This window comes from Hibiscus syriacus, unplaced genomic scaffold (assembly GCF_006381635.1).
Source record: "Hibiscus syriacus cultivar Baekdansim isolate YM2019G1 unplaced genomic scaffold, ASM638163v2 tig00113725_pilon, whole genome shotgun sequence".
In the NCBI taxonomy this organism is placed as follows: domain Eukaryota; kingdom Viridiplantae; phylum Streptophyta; class Magnoliopsida; order Malvales; family Malvaceae; genus Hibiscus; species Hibiscus syriacus.
In genome coordinates, this window is record NW_024063471.1 from 7,565,818 (window position 1) to 7,584,196 (window position 18,379).

The 18,379-nt window shown below is 35.6% G+C and overlaps 2 protein-coding genes across 3 annotated transcripts; both read left to right on the forward strand.

The window, feature by feature from the left end:
- Nucleotides 1-11,413: 11,413 nt before the first annotated feature.
- On the forward strand, nt 11,414-11,914 carry LOC120187645. Its single transcript, XM_039191318.1, has one exon. The coding sequence runs from the start codon at nt 11,414-11,416 to the stop codon at nt 11,912-11,914; it is 501 nt and encodes a 166-aa protein (XP_039047249.1).
- A 4,362-nt stretch (nt 11,915-16,276) lies between these two features.
- LOC120187496 lies at nt 16,277-17,945 on the forward strand. Of its 2 annotated transcripts, XM_039191208.1 has the most exons (3): nt 16,278-17,388; nt 17,494-17,571; nt 17,720-17,945. In XM_039191208.1, the coding sequence occupies exons 1-3, from the start codon at nt 16,528-16,530 to the stop codon at nt 17,723-17,725; spliced, it is 945 nt and encodes a 314-aa protein (XP_039047139.1). In that variant the 5' UTR covers nt 16,278-16,527; the 3' UTR covers nt 17,726-17,945. The 2 variants fall into 2 exon arrangements, with proteins under 2 accessions (XP_039047138.1, XP_039047139.1); XM_039191207.1 differs by lacking the exon at nt 17,720-17,945 and having other exon boundaries at nt 16,277-17,388; nt 17,494-17,675.
- The last annotated feature ends 434 nt before the right edge of the window (nt 17,946-18,379 follow it).

Consider the following 18,379-nt stretch of genomic DNA (forward strand, 5'->3'; position numbering starts at 1 on the left):
TCTTTAACTTCATTCTTAGGTTCTTCATCAATTCTTACAACCAATTCTTTAAAATCACTTAACTCTTCAAAACTCATAAAAAACAAGAATCAACATCTCCTTTCATCAACTCAAGATGAACTTGAACACTATCAATAGCATGCAATATTGGTACCAAAAGATAGCGTTTTTCGCATATAACAATTTTCTATTTTCAGCATACTCAAAATCCTAAAGAAATTGCTTGAAAATGAAATTAAAGCTTGATCTTACCTTTGAAGAAGCTCACGTCTGGTTGGAGAAGAAGATGAGCAAATTTTGTTGAAATGTAGAGAACATCTCATCTTAATTTACCTTAAATTCCACTTAAATGAATAAAATATTCACTTAATTGGGACAAGACCAAATCACCCTTAATAAATCTTCTTAATTATCATAAAACCATGACAACTCATCCTTATCATATTTCAAAGTCAAAGCTAAATTATTTTGACTTTTAATTCCGAAATTCCCCTTTGAATTTTTTAAATTTGCGTTTTAGTCACTAAATTCAACTGTTTCGATTAAATCTGAAAAATTGCACATTTCCAAACAAAATTTATCTGATCCAAAATATTAAAATATTATTTCCAACCATTTTATAACATCTTCAAATTTTCTAAAATTCCAATTCGATCTGAATTATCGATTCCTTATCGGCTTTAACCCTTTCTAACTTTTCTTTATTTAAATTCCAAATCCAAAAATATAATTTCTATAAAACTCCACTCTCAAGAGTAAACTATATATTTATGAAATAAAATTCTTTTTAGGAAATTATCACTTAATTCCCTATTCTTTTTCCCAATTTTTTACTTTGACCATCAAACTTTCAAAATTTATATTTTGGTCATTGTCTAAATTTTTGGGGTATTACAAGCCATCATATTTCGAGGACCTATAACACTATATCTAGATATGCATGGCTTCTTAAGGAATTTCAAGAGGATAGAGATACCTCCAAAATATGGAATATTCTGGCCAAAACTCAAAACATTTCCTATAGTCAAGGTTTTTGGTTGGAAGGTCTACTAAGGGTGGAAAAGATTGGCAATGGCCTTTTTTTGATGTGTAATACCGAGCAGGAGACAATCTTCTATACTCTTAAAGGTTGTCCTAAAGATATATAAGTTCTCCAACTCTCACGCCTTGATCATCGTTTTTTAAGGGTGATTTCAGTTCACTAAAGGAATGGATGGATAATGCACCAAAGATTTTAACCCATTTCTTGTTTATCAGATTTCTCTTATTGTTATGGAACTCATGGAATCACATGGATAAAAATATTAACTTCAAAAACCTTCAGAAACTCGACCTTGCTTGAAAGCGGAGTGATGAATTCCATTTAGTTGTTACTTCTCCGGATATGCCTCACCAAGCTCAACCCAATAACCATAGTAAAAAAAAATGACAAAACCTACCCTGACAGGATCAAGATCAATGTGAACGGTGCCTTTCTTCATGGTGGTAATGCTGCGGAGATCAATGTCATCATAAGGGACCAACATGAACTTATCATCGACGGGTATGCATGAAAGCTTGGGGGGGGCACGTTCTCATCGGAGTTGGTGGAGGCGATTATCTTTACTATGGAGATTGAATTGCCAAAAGAAAATAGTTAGAGAAAGGCTGATTTTGAAGGTGACTCCTAGGTAGTTCAATAAACTTACCACTATTAACCCCCGACTTTTCGCTGTTAGGACTCCATCTATGCCATACACGAGAAAAGGAAGTTGGTTTCTATGTGAACGTTGTGCCATGTAGGGTAAATAGAGTGGCCCAAGAACTTGATCAGTGGGTAGTTTCTAATGGCTTACCAGTTTGGTTTGTTAGTGATGTTCCTAATTGTATCTTGTAGAATTTTGAAGTAGAATACTCACTTGTATTTTATTGTTTAGTAGAGAGGGTATATATACAACTCTAATCATGCTAAACTAGGTAACGTAACATATTACATTAAAGGTAGTTAGCTTAATAATTAGCCTAACAATTAGCCTAAGAATCTGTAACACTCCCCCCTCAAGTTGGATCATAGATATTAATCATGTCCAACTTGTTACATAGATAATTAATTTGAATTCCATTGAGAGCCTTTGTGAAGATATCTCATAGTTATTCTCCGGTCTTCACATATCCAATAGTGATCAATCCTTGTATCTTTTCGCAATCGAAATAACAATCAATCTCAATATGTTTCGTTCATTCATGAAATATTGGATTGAAAACAATGTCAAGCACAACTTGATTATCATGCCAAAGTTTTGAAGGAGCTGGGCTTTTAATTCCAACTTCATTTAAGAGTTGATACACCCATTGCTCTATATTCGACTTCTGCAATAGAGCTTGAGACCACAGTTCGTTTCTTACTCTTCAATGAAATTAACACAATTGATACCATGTAGAATTATGAAGTAGAATACTCTTTCACTTGTATTTATTGATTAGTATAAAGGGGTATATATACAACTATAATCATGCTAAACTAGGTAACATAATATATTACATTAAAGGTAATTAGCCTAATAATCAGCCTAACAATATGCCTAAGAATCTATAACATATCTCGACTTTGGTTGTAGTTGATACAATATATATTGTTGAATGAAATGAATGAATCTTTATTCTAAAAAATTTTGAAAAATAAAAAATGGTTTAAATTTGATTAATAATTATTGACTTTGACAATTATTCCATGTCATATTTGAGGTGTTACATGAACCTTCGAATAAGTAGGATCAATTCCTTATGGAAATTGGAAAGTGATTTCGACTGCATCGATTTTCTATATAGTGAAATTCCAAAGCCAAAACGACAAAGTAAAAGTCTTGAAAGAAGGGCCATGGAAAATAATGGACCATTATCTTACGGTACAAAAATGGAGGCCGAACTTTTTGGCTGAGGAAGCTAATGTATCATCAACGGCTTACGGCAGTATGGATTCACATTCTGGGGTTACCAATTGAGTACTTTGATGAAGGCATAATCGTAAACATCGGGAAAATGGTTGGAATCTCAGTAAAAGTAGATTATCGTACAACGTGGACAACGAGAGGAAGGTTCACACGTATATGTGTCGAAATAAATTTAAACAAGGCATTGCCTTCTAAAATTAGAATAGGTAATATGGTTTTCAACATCGGGTATGAAGGTTTGTATTCTATTTGTTTTTACTGCGGATTGGTGGGCCACAAAACGGAACAATGTCCAGTGAAACATTTAGATAATGTTCAGAAGGACGGGGAAATGGCAAGCAAGCCACTCAAGATACAAATCAAGGTGGTCAAGACTCTCAAGACTGTAATATGACTGAAAGGAAGAAACTAGAAACAGGGACAATCGAAGAGAACAAGTTTGGTCTGTGGATGTTGGTTCAAAGAAAACAAAGAGGGACAAGAGGCAATTCCAAGGCTCAAAACAATAATGTTCAAGAGCAACAAGATGGAAACAGATTCAGATCATTGGAGGAGGAAATAGGTAATGATAACAACAATTTAGCTAGATCAAGTGATCAGAAACATAATATGCAAGAGAACCAGACTCAAAATATGAGAGAAACATCAAATATAGAAACCAAAAAAACATGACCGGTGAGAAGAGTAAAAGCAAAATGAAATCGGTCATTCAAATAGGCAGCTTTCTCCAAGAAACCAGCAAAGATCATCAAACAAAGAACAGAGCGTCGAGCACTACAAATTGGGGTCGATTTGGAGAATAAGAAGGCATTAAGCCCCAATAATGAAACTAAAAAAATCAACACTGAAGTTATGGAAATAGATCATCAAACCAAAACAGCTTAAAATAACCAAAGGGATAAGCCTCTAGATATGGAAATTGAAAACCAAAAACAAAACCAGAAACACGAAGAGATCAACAATGGTATAAAACTTTCAATCAATAAATTAGTGACCAACTTGGAAAATACTACGACCGATACTGGTGGCCAGGGTAATGAGTTTCCTGCTGTTTAGGATAAAACAGAAAACCAACTAGAGTCTCAATGAAATACATCTCTTGGATTTGCAGGGGAGTGGGAAATTGTGATTTTGTTCGTAATTGTTGAATGTTTATCAAGAATGAGAGCGCAGATATAATTGGACTTTTGGAAACCAAAGCTGCAACTAGTATGGGTAAAACGTTACAAGAGAAGTTAAATTTCGATGATTATTTTAAAGTCCCAGCTCAGGGAAGGCGAAGGGGATTGATTGTGTTATGGAACACAAACACAATCAAGGTTAATATTTTACATAGTTCAGACCAGACGGTATATTGTGGAATTCAAGATGGCAACAAGGTGTGATTAACCTTTGCTTGTGTACAACCTCATGCCCATAAAAAACGAAATTCTGGGAAGAATTGGGAAGTTATTTTGACACAATAAACAAGCCTTGGCTAGTCATGGGAGACTTCAATGACATTTCCTCCTTAGAGGAGAAGGTAGTGATTCCGATTGTATGCCTCGTATTATTCAATTCCGAGAGAGATGGGATAGATGCAATCTTATCGATGCAGGTTGGATAGGTATAAAATTCACTAGGATGAGACATATACGAGGACAAGTGATTTCACAAGAAAGACTAGACAGCTTTTCACAATGTCGAGATTTTGGAAATGTTCCCTAACCTGTATACTACTAATCTACCGAGACTTTATTCTAACCATAATCTGATACTGGTTAACACTAATCTAAACCTTATTATGGAGAGAGATAAAAGATCGTTTAGGTACGAGGCTCTTTGGCTTACCCACCCTGATTTGAGCACTATTTTCAACGAGGCATGGCTAAGAAAGATGAATTGTATAGTGGAAGCGATCACTGAAACTGAAAAAGACAATAAATTTGGAAGGAAACATCAATTGATGATATTTCTAGGAATATGAGAATCCTCCAAAACCGACTCAAGTGGATTCAAAGATCACCTAACTATATATCTTCAAAACGTTCACGTGAGTTGGAGTGCTCTTTGAATGAAGAATGTCATAACTCATAATATCCTAAACCACGAGGAAATTCTTTGGCTGCAAAAATCGAGGCTTGAGTGGACCTTAAAAGGGGAAAGAAATACAAATTTCTTCCATATTACCACAAAAATCAGGAGAAAACACAACAGAATCATGGACCTTTATGTAGGAGAAAATTGGTGCACAGAAACAAATCCTTATCAACCACATCGTTGAGACTATAAAGAGATGTCACCCACAATGAGGTCGAACCACCTAACGAGCCTTATGACAAATTTAGACCACAAATGACGGAGGAAGAGAAAGTCGAATTATTAAAGGATGTCTCTCTAGAGGAAATCAAGGAAATGGTCTTCTCCATGAAAAGTCTTAAAGCACCAGGACCCGATAGAGTACAACCCATTTTTTACAAGAATAGGAATACGGTCCGAGATACCCTATTAAAGTTTGAGAACGAAACCATTAATTTTGGGAAATCAACACTAAAATCTTGAAGATTTACATGGCACTTATTCCGAAAAATGAGACAGCGGATAGATAAATGATGTTTCGACCTATCAACTTGCTCAATACTGCCTACAAAATACTAGCCAAAACCTTAGTTCACGTTTACGCTCGACACTACAAAGATTAATTGGTCCTTTCCAAAACAGTTTTTTTATAAAGAAGAAACACAATTGACAATATTCTCTTGATGCAGGAAGCAGTACACACTCTTATGAACCTCCACGGACGAAAAGGGGCGGTGATTATGAAAATTGATCTACAAAAGGCCTATGACAAAGTGTGTTGACAGTTCCTACAAGAGACACTAAAAGAGTTCAACTTTCCCGAAAAACTTACAGAAATCATTTTGTTCTATGTTAAATTCATCACCATCGAACCTTTATGGAATAGCTAAAGAACCGACAGTTACAACCCGGAACAAGGCCTGAGACAAGAAGACCCCCTATCACCTTGTCTATTTATTCTTGTGATGGAACAATTATCTTATATGATTTTAGAAAATACAGAACGAAAGAAATGGAAACCTATTAAACTAAGAAGTGGAGGAACTGATATTAGTCACCTGTTTTTTTTGCAAATGATTTACTTTTATTTTAGGAAGCTACGTCAAAACAAGTGATTAGAACAAATAAGTGCTTGAAGATTTTTAGTTCAGCATCGAGACTTAAAATCAATCTTCAAAATTTCAAGATGTTTATTTCTAGTAACATTAATGAAGAAACGACAGACTATCTGAGTCAGTAGAGTGGCATCCCTCGAACAAACAACCTAAGGATGTACCTTGGAGTCCCGATTCTACAAAAAAAGGAAATGCGAATATATATGCTCCTCTAATCAAAAAGTTGATGAAGAAAATAATGGACTGGAAAGGCAAAGTACATTCGATGGCAAGACAGAAAACCGTAATTCAAGCAGTCACAACTGCAATTCTGATTCATACTTTTTCTTCTAATAGGAGTACACCCTTTTTAACATAGCAGAAAAATAATAAAAATGAAATAATCTCTAATAATTAGTCTATCCCTAAAAATTAGTAATTAGATTATGGCTAATATTTACAAGGAAATTCCTAAAACAAAGGTAGAGAATCTCCTTAATTTAAGGATTTCCAACACTCCCCCTCAAGCTGGAGTGTAGATGTCAATCGAACCTAGCTTGCCCATAATTTCTTCGAACATTTTTCTGCTCAAGCTCTTGGTTAACACATCTGCTACTTGTTGTCGAGTAGGTAGATATGAAACACAAACTTCCCCTTTGTTAATTTTCTCCGTAATAAAGTGGCGATCAATTTCCACATGCTTGGTGCGGTCATGGTGTACAAGGTTGTGAGCTATACTATGCTCCTATCTGGTTTAAATTTCGTAGTGAAAATTCACTTACAACCCACTGTCTTCTTCCCGGTAGGTAGTTTAGATATTTCCCACGTTTTATTGTCTTCAAGAGCCTTTATTTCTTCCAACAAGGCTTGCTTCCATTTGGTTGACTTAAGAGCCTCTTCTATGTTCTTTGGAGTTTCTACAGGGTCAATATTAGAAATAAAGGCATTGTAAGATTTAGACAAGTTCCCATAGGATACAAACCGAGAAATGGGATATTGAGTGCAACTTCTAGTGCCCTTTCTTACTGCAATTGGACGATAAATGGAAGGCGAAGGAGGAGAAACTTCATCCTCAGGACAATCCTCGGGTAAAGATGGCATTGGCACTGCTGTTTCAGTTTCTGGAAGCTAATGTTTCTGAGAGTACACACAAAGCTAATGTTTTTTAGAGTACACACGAAGCTGCTGAATTTTTTCTTCTTGTTTTTCAAGAGGAGAGGGTTGTTTTTCTTCATTTGTATAGTTAATCACCCTTGTTTCTTGTTGCTGCACAGTGGAGTCGAGTAAAACGGGGTCCAAATCAGGAATTACAGTGGTTGTAAGATTTTAAGCAGTGGCTGTAGGAATTTCAGCAATGGCTGTAGGAATTTCAGCAGGTTTTGTAGTGGTGGTAGGACTAATAGGATCTTGAGGTATAATGAGAAGGTTGTTCAAGGTCTCATCTTCACTAAATATCTCCCCCTGAAGATGAGAGGCTGAAAAATATGGCTCGTTTTTGAAGAAAGTAACATCAAGGGACACAAACATTCGGTGTAGGGTTGGAGAATAACACTTGTACTCCTTTTGTGTAGGTGAGTATCCGAGAAAGACACAAGTGTGGGCTCTAGGATCAAGTTTAGATCGGTGATTGTGGACAAATGCTTTGCAACCGAAAGTTTTGGTTGGGAGATTAGAAACACGAAATAAGGGGAAAAAAATTTTGAAGAGTATGTAAAGGTGTTTGAAAGTTTAATACTTTTAATGGGAGTCAGTTTATAAGATAACAAACAGTGAGAACAGCTTCTCCCCATAAATACTTCGGTACACCCATAGTAAACATAAGAACACGAGCCAGGGCTACAAGGTGTATGCTTTTCCTCTCGGAAACTCTGATTTGTTGAGGGGTGTTGGGACAAGAACTCTGATGTATGATTCCTTACTCAGAAAGATAAAGGCTTAGGATAGAATTAAAGTACTCTCTCCCATTATCAATTCTAAGGGTGTAAATTTTGGAATTGAACTAAGTTCGAATCATTGAGTGAAAACTTTGGAAGACTCTAGAGACTTCGATTTTTTCTTTGAGGAGATAGACCCAACGAACTCTAGTGTGGTCATCAATGAATGTTATGACCCACCTACCCCTGTGACATTTTTTATTCGACTGGCTCCTCATAGATCACTGTGGATTAAAGAGAAAGGTTGAGATTGAACATAAGGTTTCAAAGGATAAGGGACACGGGTATGTTAAGACAGTTGGCAAACTTCACAATTAAAGGAACTTATTTTCTTATTTAGGAATAGTAGAGGAAACAGTTTCTTCAAGTACATAAAATTAGGGTGTCCTAGTCTACGATGCCATAGCATGATAGATTCTTCTTTCGATGTAGATAAGGCCATCCTTTCTTGTGAACTGTTTTTATTCCAAATATATAAGCCATCATCAACTTTAGCAGTGCCAATCATCTTCCCCGATTCCTGTTCCTGAACCACACAACCGAAAGCAGAAAATTCAGCAAGTACTTTCTCATCCTTGGTAAGCTTGCTAATTGAGAGTAAATTACAAAAAAGATTTGGAACATATAAAACTTTATCAATGGAAAATTTTTCAGTAAGTCTGATTGTTCCAATTCCAGCCACCGGCGAGTAAGATCCATCAGCTATGCGAATCCGGGAGTGATCATGACAAGGTAAATATGTATGAAACAAACTTAGATTACCTGTCATGTGGTTGGATGCACCCGAATCTAGTATCCAGATGGGTTCATGTGTACTATTTACGGCAGTACCTTGAATAGCTAGTGACCCACTGGTTGTAGGAGTCCCGAGGAGTTTATGAAGAGCCTCAAGTTGAGTTTTGGTTAGCCGAACATCCTGGGCATCTTCTTCAATAGTATATATCATTGATGTCTTGTTTTCTTTTTGATTTGTTCCAGGATAACCATGGAGTTTAAAGCATTTCTCCGTGGTATGTCCAACCTGGTTACAGTGGCTACACCATGGCCTATTTGAACTGGAATCAATTCCAGCCTTGTACCTTTGAGATTGTGAGCCTTTCGAAAAAGGGCAATGTTCTCGGAAGGACGATGACCAGCTGTGGTCAAAGGTTTTAGTTCTCTTGTGTCTCCCAACATAATAAGACGTCGTTTCTCTACCCTCCTTACTTCAGTAAATGCTTCTCCAATGGTTAGTAGTGTGGTTCTGCCTAGTATTCGTCCTCGGACCTCATCAAGATCACGATTTAGTCCTGCTAGGAACTCATAGAGATGCTCTTTGTTAATATGATCCATGAACTTGGTGTGTTCTGAGCCCTCGCCCCAATCAGCTTCATAATACATGTTCAACTTCTACCGTAAGATCTTTAGGTTGTTGTAATATTGAGTGACTTCAAGTGCTGCTTGCCGAATATCTTTCAACTTTAATTTGATCTCGAATACTTGGGAAGCATTTCCAAGATCCGAGTAATTCTCCTTAATTGCATCCCAAATTTTTTTGGTAGTTTTGAAAAAAAGGTAAGTTCTGCTTATATTACCTTCCATCGAATTTATAAGCCAAGCCATGAATATTGTGTTGTTAAGCTTACAAATTGCATAACCAAATTTTGTCGATGCTGGTCGGGGAATGTCTCCATTGATGTACCCAATTTTTCCTCGACCACGAAGAACCATAAGGACAGATTGAGACCATTGCAGGAAATTTTTTCCATCTAATCGATGGTTTGTGATTGTAAGAGAGGAGTTAAAGGTTAGTTTGAGGGATTCCTTGGCTGTGATTTTGAGTAATTTGTGAGATCTCAGTCTCAGAGAGAGTTTCATGGATATCACCCATGAGGGAAGGAAAAAAATTGTTTAGGAAGAGAGATGAGAGACAAATGAGTAGGATCGAATGAATCCTATGGCTCTCGATACCATGAACAGATTTAGGAAGAAGAAAAAGTCTTATTTTTTCTAATAGGAGTACACTCTTTTTAACATAGTAGAAAAAGAATAAAAAGAAAATAATCTCTAATAATTTGTTTATCCCTAAAAATTAGTAATTAGATTATAGCTAATATTTACAAGGAAATTCCTAGAACTAAGGTAGAGAATCTCCTTAATTTAAGGATTTCCAACAGATCATCATGCTGCCGACATCAATATGCAATAGACTAGACAGGTTAAATCGTAACTTTTTGTGGGGAGGGGACCCTGAATACGTTCACAACCATTTAGTAAGCTAGGACATGGTATGCATGCCAAAAAAGGTATGAGGGATCAGGCTTAGGAAGACAAAAGACATGAATCTCGCCTTAATGGAAAATAAGGCCGGAGAATGATTAAGGATAAAGAGGCTCTTTGGTGTAAAATATTCTAAGTATCTGAAGCAAGAAAAATTTATAGAAGTTGGGAATCCAACCAAGTGTTTGCCAACATGGAGAGGAATATTGCACATCATTTTTAGTAAAGAAAGGCTGCAGACACCAAATTCGCTACGGAGAACAAACAAACTTTTGGTTCGATTAGTGGGTTGGCAAAAGAGAGTTAATTGAATCGTATACTGAGACTATAGCTAACCAAGATGATAAGGTAGTCAATTTTATCACGGAAGATCGAGCTTGGAAACTCCATGACTACAAGATATGGTTCTGAGGGATATAGTAAACCAAATTAGAAGCATACCTCTTTCTCTGAGAGAGACGGATCGAAAAGAAGACAAAATTGTTTGGGGTTATTTCAAGGATGAAAAATTCTCAGTAAAATCAACCTTCAAAGTCATTACAAGCCTAAATCTCTTAAGCCAACAAACACAAAACTTCAATTGGATTTGGAGGGTAGTAATGACAGAGAGAATTAGAAACTTCATCCGGTTATGTGTTTTGAACAAAGTAAATACAAACGAAGTCCGGCCGAAGAAGAATATGACTCAAGACGCTAATTGCCCAATCTATCCAGAAACAACTGAAACCATCGATCACATTTTGCAACGGTGCAAAACGACAAGTTTAGTATGGAGGGAATCTAAAGCTACAAACTATGATGATAGATTTACTTCCAGAAAATTCGAAGAATGGCTAAAATGGAGTTGCCATGCCAGGAAAGATGATAAAGAAGGAATAGGTTGGGGAAACCGATTTGCTTCGACAACATAGGGGATATGGAAAGCTAGAAACGAAAAAATCTTTAACAGCAGCAATACAAGTCCAAGTCAAATTATCAGCAACAGCTACAAACTAGAAAGGGATATCACACAAGCCACAAACAACACAAGTCTAAAAATTACCCGATAACCCAAGTGGGTTAAGTGAAGACGATCACCGAGAGGAAGCTGGATCCTCAATACAGATGGCCAGATGGGGCTTGAAAATCGAGAACCGAAATGGCGGCGGTGGACGGGCTGATTAGAGATGAGAATGGGAAGTGGATCCACGGCCTCATGGTAAACATTCGAATAACCATGAGTGCTTTGGCTGAGCTATGGGGAATTTGGCAGGGAATGATCCTTGCCAAGACATTGGGAGCAAGAAACCTTATCATTGAAGCAGATGCTAAGTGGGTCATCGACGCTCTGAAGAAGGAAGAGTCTGAAGATATACAACACGAAACCATTTTCAAAGACTGTGAAGAGATGAAGAAGGAAGGTTGGGTTACCGATATTAAACATAACTGGGGAGAATGGAAGCATTGCGCTGAACGATTGGCGAACCTAACACTCGAGAGAGATGAAGGGACTCAATGGTTAGAGAAAGCTCCTGAAGAACTTTCACATTTACTCCTAGCTGATATCAACGGGGTAGAATTGCTTAGATGGTGTACTACTAAACGTTGTGGTTTTTTCCCACTTGTACAGAATAAAAAGTTATATAAACTCAAAAGCTAAGTTGACTTTTTTGTAAACCGACCTAATTCACCCAATTAATGTTTATCAAAATATATTTTTTTTTACAAAAAATACTAATAATTATAAATTTTTTACAATTAAATCAAACACGCACATGCATTTGAAAGAAAAACAAAACTTTCAAAATTATTTTGATTATATCTTTGATTAGTACGTGGTGGAATCAACCTTAGATGTCGTTGTCAATATAAATAACTTTTTTTAATTAAAAAATATAATTTTTTCTATTTTTTATCTCATATTTTTTTGTTTTGGTTTTAATAATTTTATGTTTAGGGTACGATTTTTTCTATCTTTATGATATGTATTTGTTGTTTTAATCGTTCTTGTTTATTTTTCTCAAAATGGGTTTAACATAGTTGCAACTAATCAAAGAAGAGCCTCATTTATTGTCTTATTGATTTTCTTTGTTTTGAAGTTTAGACCTTCAAAATTGATTTGAATATGTAATATGTTTTCGTAGATAGTGTTCTTATGATATTTGAATCTAATTTACGTTTTTCGGTGATCATTTAATAATTTAATTCATTGTTGTGATTTGTTTGATGTAATAGTCAGCTATATTTGTATATACATTTTGTTCGAGTTTTTTGATAAATTTTTCATATTTTCCTTATAAGATGCCAAATTCTCATATTAATAATTATAAGAAAATATTATAATTATATGTTTACTTTATAATTCTAATTTTAAAATTTTATTATAATTTTAAATATTTTTTTATAAAATTAACTATTTCTATTTAAAAAACAAAGCATTCATTTCGTGATTACTGATTAGGAGCCACATTGACAATGTTATTACTCATTTGCCCATTGTCACACAACTTCACGTTTTACAATTTCATCAAAATTTCAGCTCTTAAAATAATAAAAAAATTCTCTAAACAATAAGAATAAATAAAATTTGGCCAAAAGTTGTTATAAGTCCTTAAACTATATAAAAATTATAAACTTGTCGTTAAATTAATTTCTGCATTTTTTCAAATTTTGAAATTTTAATTTAAACCCAAATAACATGATAATTTAATTAGATTGTATGAATTAAATATGATCAAATTTAAAATAGGCTTAAATATAAAATGAGTGCACAAACTATAGTGTTTTTTACGGATAGGTGCCTAACGTTACAAACGTACCACTTTAGGTGTCTAGGTCGTTAACGGTGTTAATTTCATCTGTTAAGTGACATGTGTCACAATATGATAATTTTTATTTTTATTTTTTATTTTTTTAAAATATTAAAATTATTATTTAATTTATAAAAACCCCTAATTTCTCTTAAATTATAAAAGATCCTTAAAACCCCCAAATCATAACCCTAACTAGTCGTTGTCTTCATTTTCGGTCACGACCACCTTCGTCGATGTAGTTCTTGTTATCATCCTAGTTATACACTGCCGTAGTTGCCGCCGATTAGTTGTCAGAATCGCGTGGGATCACGATTTTCAGCTAGGGTTTGCATGATATAAAACGTCAATTCACCGTGGATCGATCAAGATTTCATACGGGTTTTGGTCGCCGAGGGGAGGTCAGGTCATGTGGAGCTTCGTCGAAAGGACGGCGGGCAGCGCACGGTTTAGGGGTTGAAATGAAGGTTTTGGTTATTTCAAAATTTTTGTGTTTTTTTAAGTATAATTTTAATTTTTTTTTAAAAATTAATAAAATTTTAAAAATTATCAAATTGTGAGACGTGTTACTTAACAAAGAAAATTAATGTTGTTGATAGCACCAGGCACTTAAAGTGGTAACGTTTGTAACGTGTGCACCAAGATCATTCAAAAAATAATTTAGGCATTTATTCGTGAAAAATATTAGGTGGCGTTTGGTTGGATTGAATCCTTGGAATTGGTGGGAACTGGAATCCAATTTCACCACTTTCCCATGTTTGGTTCAAGTTTTTCAAGAGAATTGGAATCTCTGATGGAATTCAATTCCACCAAATGAGGGAAAGTGAATTCCATCAAAAAATGGATGGAATTCAATTCCCTAGTTGGAGGGAATTGAAATTTGACCATACTACCATCATCAATCCTTTGGTAACTTATTCATATATTAAATAAATATATTTTTTTATTATTTCAGGTCGGGTCAGGTTTCTAATTCATATATTCGGGTAGGGTCGGGTCGGGTCGGGTGAAACTTTATTTTGGTCGGGTCGGATCGGGTTTTTTTAAGTGTGATATTCGGGTCGGGTCGGGTTCTGGTTTAGGGTGAAAAAAATCGGACCGACCTGAAAATATATATAATTCGGGTCGGGTCAGATTAAGTCACTGTTTTTATTAAATAAATTTTTTTTTTATTATTTTAGGTTGGGTCGGGTCGGATTTCTAATTCATATATTACGGTCGGGTCGGATGAAACTTTATTTTGTTCGAGTCGGGTCGGGTTTTTTAAGTGTGATATTCAGGTCGAGTCGGTCGGGTTTTTTTAAGTGTAATATTCGGGTCGGATCGGGTTAGGTTCGGGTTTAGGGTGAAAAAAACCGGATCGACCTGAAAATATATATAATTCGGGTCGGGTCGGATTAAGTCACTGTTTTTATTAAATAAAAATAATTTTTATTATTTCGGGTCGGGTCGGATTTCTAATTCATATATTCGGGTCGGGTTTTTTAAGTGTGATATTCGGGTCGGGTTCGGGTTTAGGGTGAAATAAACCGGACCGACCCGAAAATATATATAATTTGTGTCAGGTCGGATTAAGTCACTGTTTTTATTAAATAAAAATATTTTTTTTATTATTTCTGGTTGAGTCGGGTCGGATTTCTAATTCATATATTCGGGTCGGGTCAGATGAAACTTTATTTTGTTCGAGTCGGGTTGGGTTTTTTAAGTGTGATATTCGGGTCGATTCGGTCGGGTTTTTTTAAAAGTGATATTCGAGTCGGATCGGGTCGGGTTCGGGTTTAGGGTGAAAATAACCGGACCGACCCGAAAATATATATAATTCGGGTCGGGTCGGATTAAGTCACTTTTTTTATTAAATAAAAATAATTTTTTATTATTTCAGGTCGGGTCGGAGTTCTAATTCATATATTCGGGTCGGGTCGGATGAAACTTTATTTTGTTCGGGTCAGGTTTTTTAAGTGTGATATTCGGGTCGAGTCGGTCGGGTTTTTTTAAGTGTGATATTCGGGTCAGGTCAGGTTCGGGTTTAGGGTGAAAAAAACCGGACCGAGCCGAAAAATATATATAATTTTACCTTCTATATTTAGGAATAATTATAATAATACCCCTATATATATAATTTTTTTCAATTAAGTCAATGTTTTTATTGAATAAAATAATTTTTTTATTATTTTGAGTCGTGTCGGGTCGAGTTTCTAATTCATATATTGAATAAAAATAATTTTTGGTATATTTTTTGGTAACTAATTAACATACTCCGATTAGAATGTATCGAAATATTTCTCTATCTTTTGGTAACTTATTAACATATTTTTATTGCGATGATTTTAACTTATAATGTCTATTAGCATGATTTTTATAATTTATTAAAATGAATAATCAATCAATAAAATGAAAATTTAATTTTTTTTAATTTTTTATAATATATTACTACATGTAAGTTTTAAAATAAACTAAATAAAGAAAAAAACAAGAAGGACAATTCTGTCATTTTATATTACTGAAATCAAATTCTGACATGTCTGCAAACCAAACATAATATGGAATTAGATTCCAATTCCATTTTCTACCAACCAAACAGAATATGGAATTGGATTCCAATTCCTACAGATTCTAATTCCTTCACAGATTCAAATTCCCTCATAAACATTCCAGCGAACCAAACACCACCTTGTAGTTTAAGCACTTATTTTGTATTTAAGCCTTTAAAATATGAAGTAAATTTATTAAATTTTATTAATCTTGTGCAAGTAAAAGGCATTATATATTTAAAGATAACTCACAACCATTTGACATTAGACACTCACACCATTGACATTCTTTATGCTCGAAACCTGTGATTTCAAAGATTAACAACAATTTATTTACCACTATTATCGCTTGGTTTGTGATTAAAATACGAAGTAAATTTACATTGAATAGATTAGGACTATAATTTCAAAATTCTAAAAATCAAAAAATAAAATAAAAATGATCAAATCAAGGTATAAGTACTAAATATATATAACATACATATATACTAAGGGACTATATGAAGCAAATGATGTAAAAAGTAAAAAAGAAACGCGGAGTTTTGCCAACTGAAATAGGACGCTGTCACCCAAGAAAACCCCAAATCCGGTAACCTAGGTGCATTTTAGCAGAATACCCTCTTAAAATGAAATTACAATAAAACCCTTGAGAATCTCATAACCTGAACGTTAAAACCGCCCCATCCAACCTTTTCCCTCACTCCCATATGATCTATCATATGACGAAAACTCTCTCTACGCTTTCCCTGCGATTGGCATAGCAAAGAAGATACCTACCGGCGGCGGCGGCGGCAAAAATAAACACAAATTCTTTAAAGCAGTTGAAAAATAAAGAGGAAATCGAAAATTTTCATTGGGAATTCAGAGAGAAAAAAAGCTTTTGTTTTTATTTTTTATTTTTCTTGGTGTTGAAAGATTGAGCTCGCTCTGTGATGCGATCAATGGTGTGTTCTGGTGATAGAGAGACGGAGATGGGACCCCCGAGATCCAAACCTCTTCATAATTTCGACCTTCCCTGTTTAAAGTGGGGGAATCGGAGATATCTCACGTGTAAGAAACTCGACGATGCTTCTAACGCCACCGCAACAGCGGCCTCTGGCGTCACCGATCAATACCAGCATTGTCGTCGCCGTGGTTTCGTCCAAAGGCGCCGATCTCCCCCGTCGAAGGTTGAGAGTTTGGTGGTTGGTGGAATGCGGCGGCGCGAATCGGAGTCGTCGTCTCCCAGCAGCAAGAACACCGATTGTGCGAGGGAGCAGCGGTTGAGGATACCGAAGGGAGAGCCGGTGGCGGCGGGAATCGAGGCAGTTAGGGAGAAGATCATGAAGGATCTTAAAACGGTGGCGGATGAGATCAAAGTTGCAATTTTTAGAGACGAAGTGTCCGGGGACGACGACGCGGACGATGATGATGAAGAATTCAAAGAGCCTAAAAATAAGCAGAAACTTGAAGAGAAAGAGAGGGAAGAATCACCTGCGGTAGAGGTGGAGCAGAGGCCGTGGAATCTTAGGACAAGACGTGCCGCGTGTAAGGCTCCGATTGACGGAGAAGTAACTAACTACAATTATAGTTCTCCGATGAAAAATGATGTGTTTCGGTCACCAAGAATAAGAGACAATGGACCGTCGTCGGCATCGGCGTCGGCCGCCGCCGATAAGAAAAGGCCCCGACCAAAATTTTCGGTGGCGCTATCAAAGAAAGAGATCGAGGAGGATTTCATGGCCATGGTTGGTCACCACCGTCCCCCGAGAAGGCCAAAGAAACGAACGCGTAACGTTCAGAAGCAATTGGATGTAAGTTTCTTCTCTTTCTTCTTTTCAAACTTTTACTTTTCCGATTGTTTTTGATGTCTTCCGTTATTTTTTTATATTTGTGTTGATTTTTTGTTTTGGTTATAGTACTTGTTTCCTGGATTGTGGCTGACGGAGGTAACGGTGGATTCTTACAAGGTCCCGGAGTTGGTTGAAAACGGCAAGGTAAATTTTCTTTATATTATTTGTCTTTTTTAATTCAAAAAATTTGGGACCTTTTATCTCTGTTTCTGATGATTTCTCAGCAACCAAACAAATGAAAGAAATGGGTTTTATTAAAGATCTCTCATTTCTGTATTCTGACTTTCTGCAGATGTAGTAAGGGGGAGTTTCAACTTGCAACAATGTCTGAGTGATGGTAAATTGTGACTCGATTCGCATACATTGATTACTGGAGTCTTGTGAATTAGGAATTTCACACAACAAAGTTGATTTTGGCTTTTTTTTCTGGTTAGATTCAGTTGCTTTGAAATGCAATTTTTGGTTTTTATATCATCTTCTTCGTTCATTTTGTTTCTTTATGGAGCCGAATAATCTTGTACAAAGTAAGGTGACAAGTACATCTTTTTTTTAAAAAAAATAGAAGATAATGGCTCTTCTGATTACAATTGTTGAACGAAATTCAGTCCTTGTCATTTGGTTCTGCCTTCTGTTGCTGAAGTTTAGACTGCAAAATGCTCAATTGTTTCAGTTTCATGAATCTGCAGCTCTTTAAGCTCGTACACGATACTGCTGTGTGTGTTTTTTTTGCTTGTTTTGTGAGGAACGGTCATGGTTTTTAGAACCGGACCGGTTAGAGAACCGGTCATCTTATCGGTTCACTGGTTCAATCGGTCGAAACGGTTCGATCGGACGGAAGAATCGGACGACGTCATAATTATTTAAAAAATTAAATAAAAATACCAAAAATATTTAATAAAAAATAATTTTTTATATCAAAAGTCATATTCAAAGCAAGTCATAACATATATAA

Bases quoted from the DNA above. Each gene is read 5' to 3' on its own strand.
- LOC120187645 (XM_039191318.1), top strand. From the start codon at position 11,414: ATGGCGGCGGTGGACGGGCTGATTAGAGATGAGAATGGGAAGTGGATC.
- LOC120187496 (XM_039191207.1), top strand. From the start codon at position 16,528: ATGCGATCAATGGTGTGTTCTGGTGATAGAGAGACGGAGATGGGACCC. The intron at 17,389-17,493 runs GTAAGTTTCTTC...TTTTGGTTATAG, and splicing joins ACGTTCAGAAGCAATTGGAT to TACTTGTTTCCTGGATTGTG.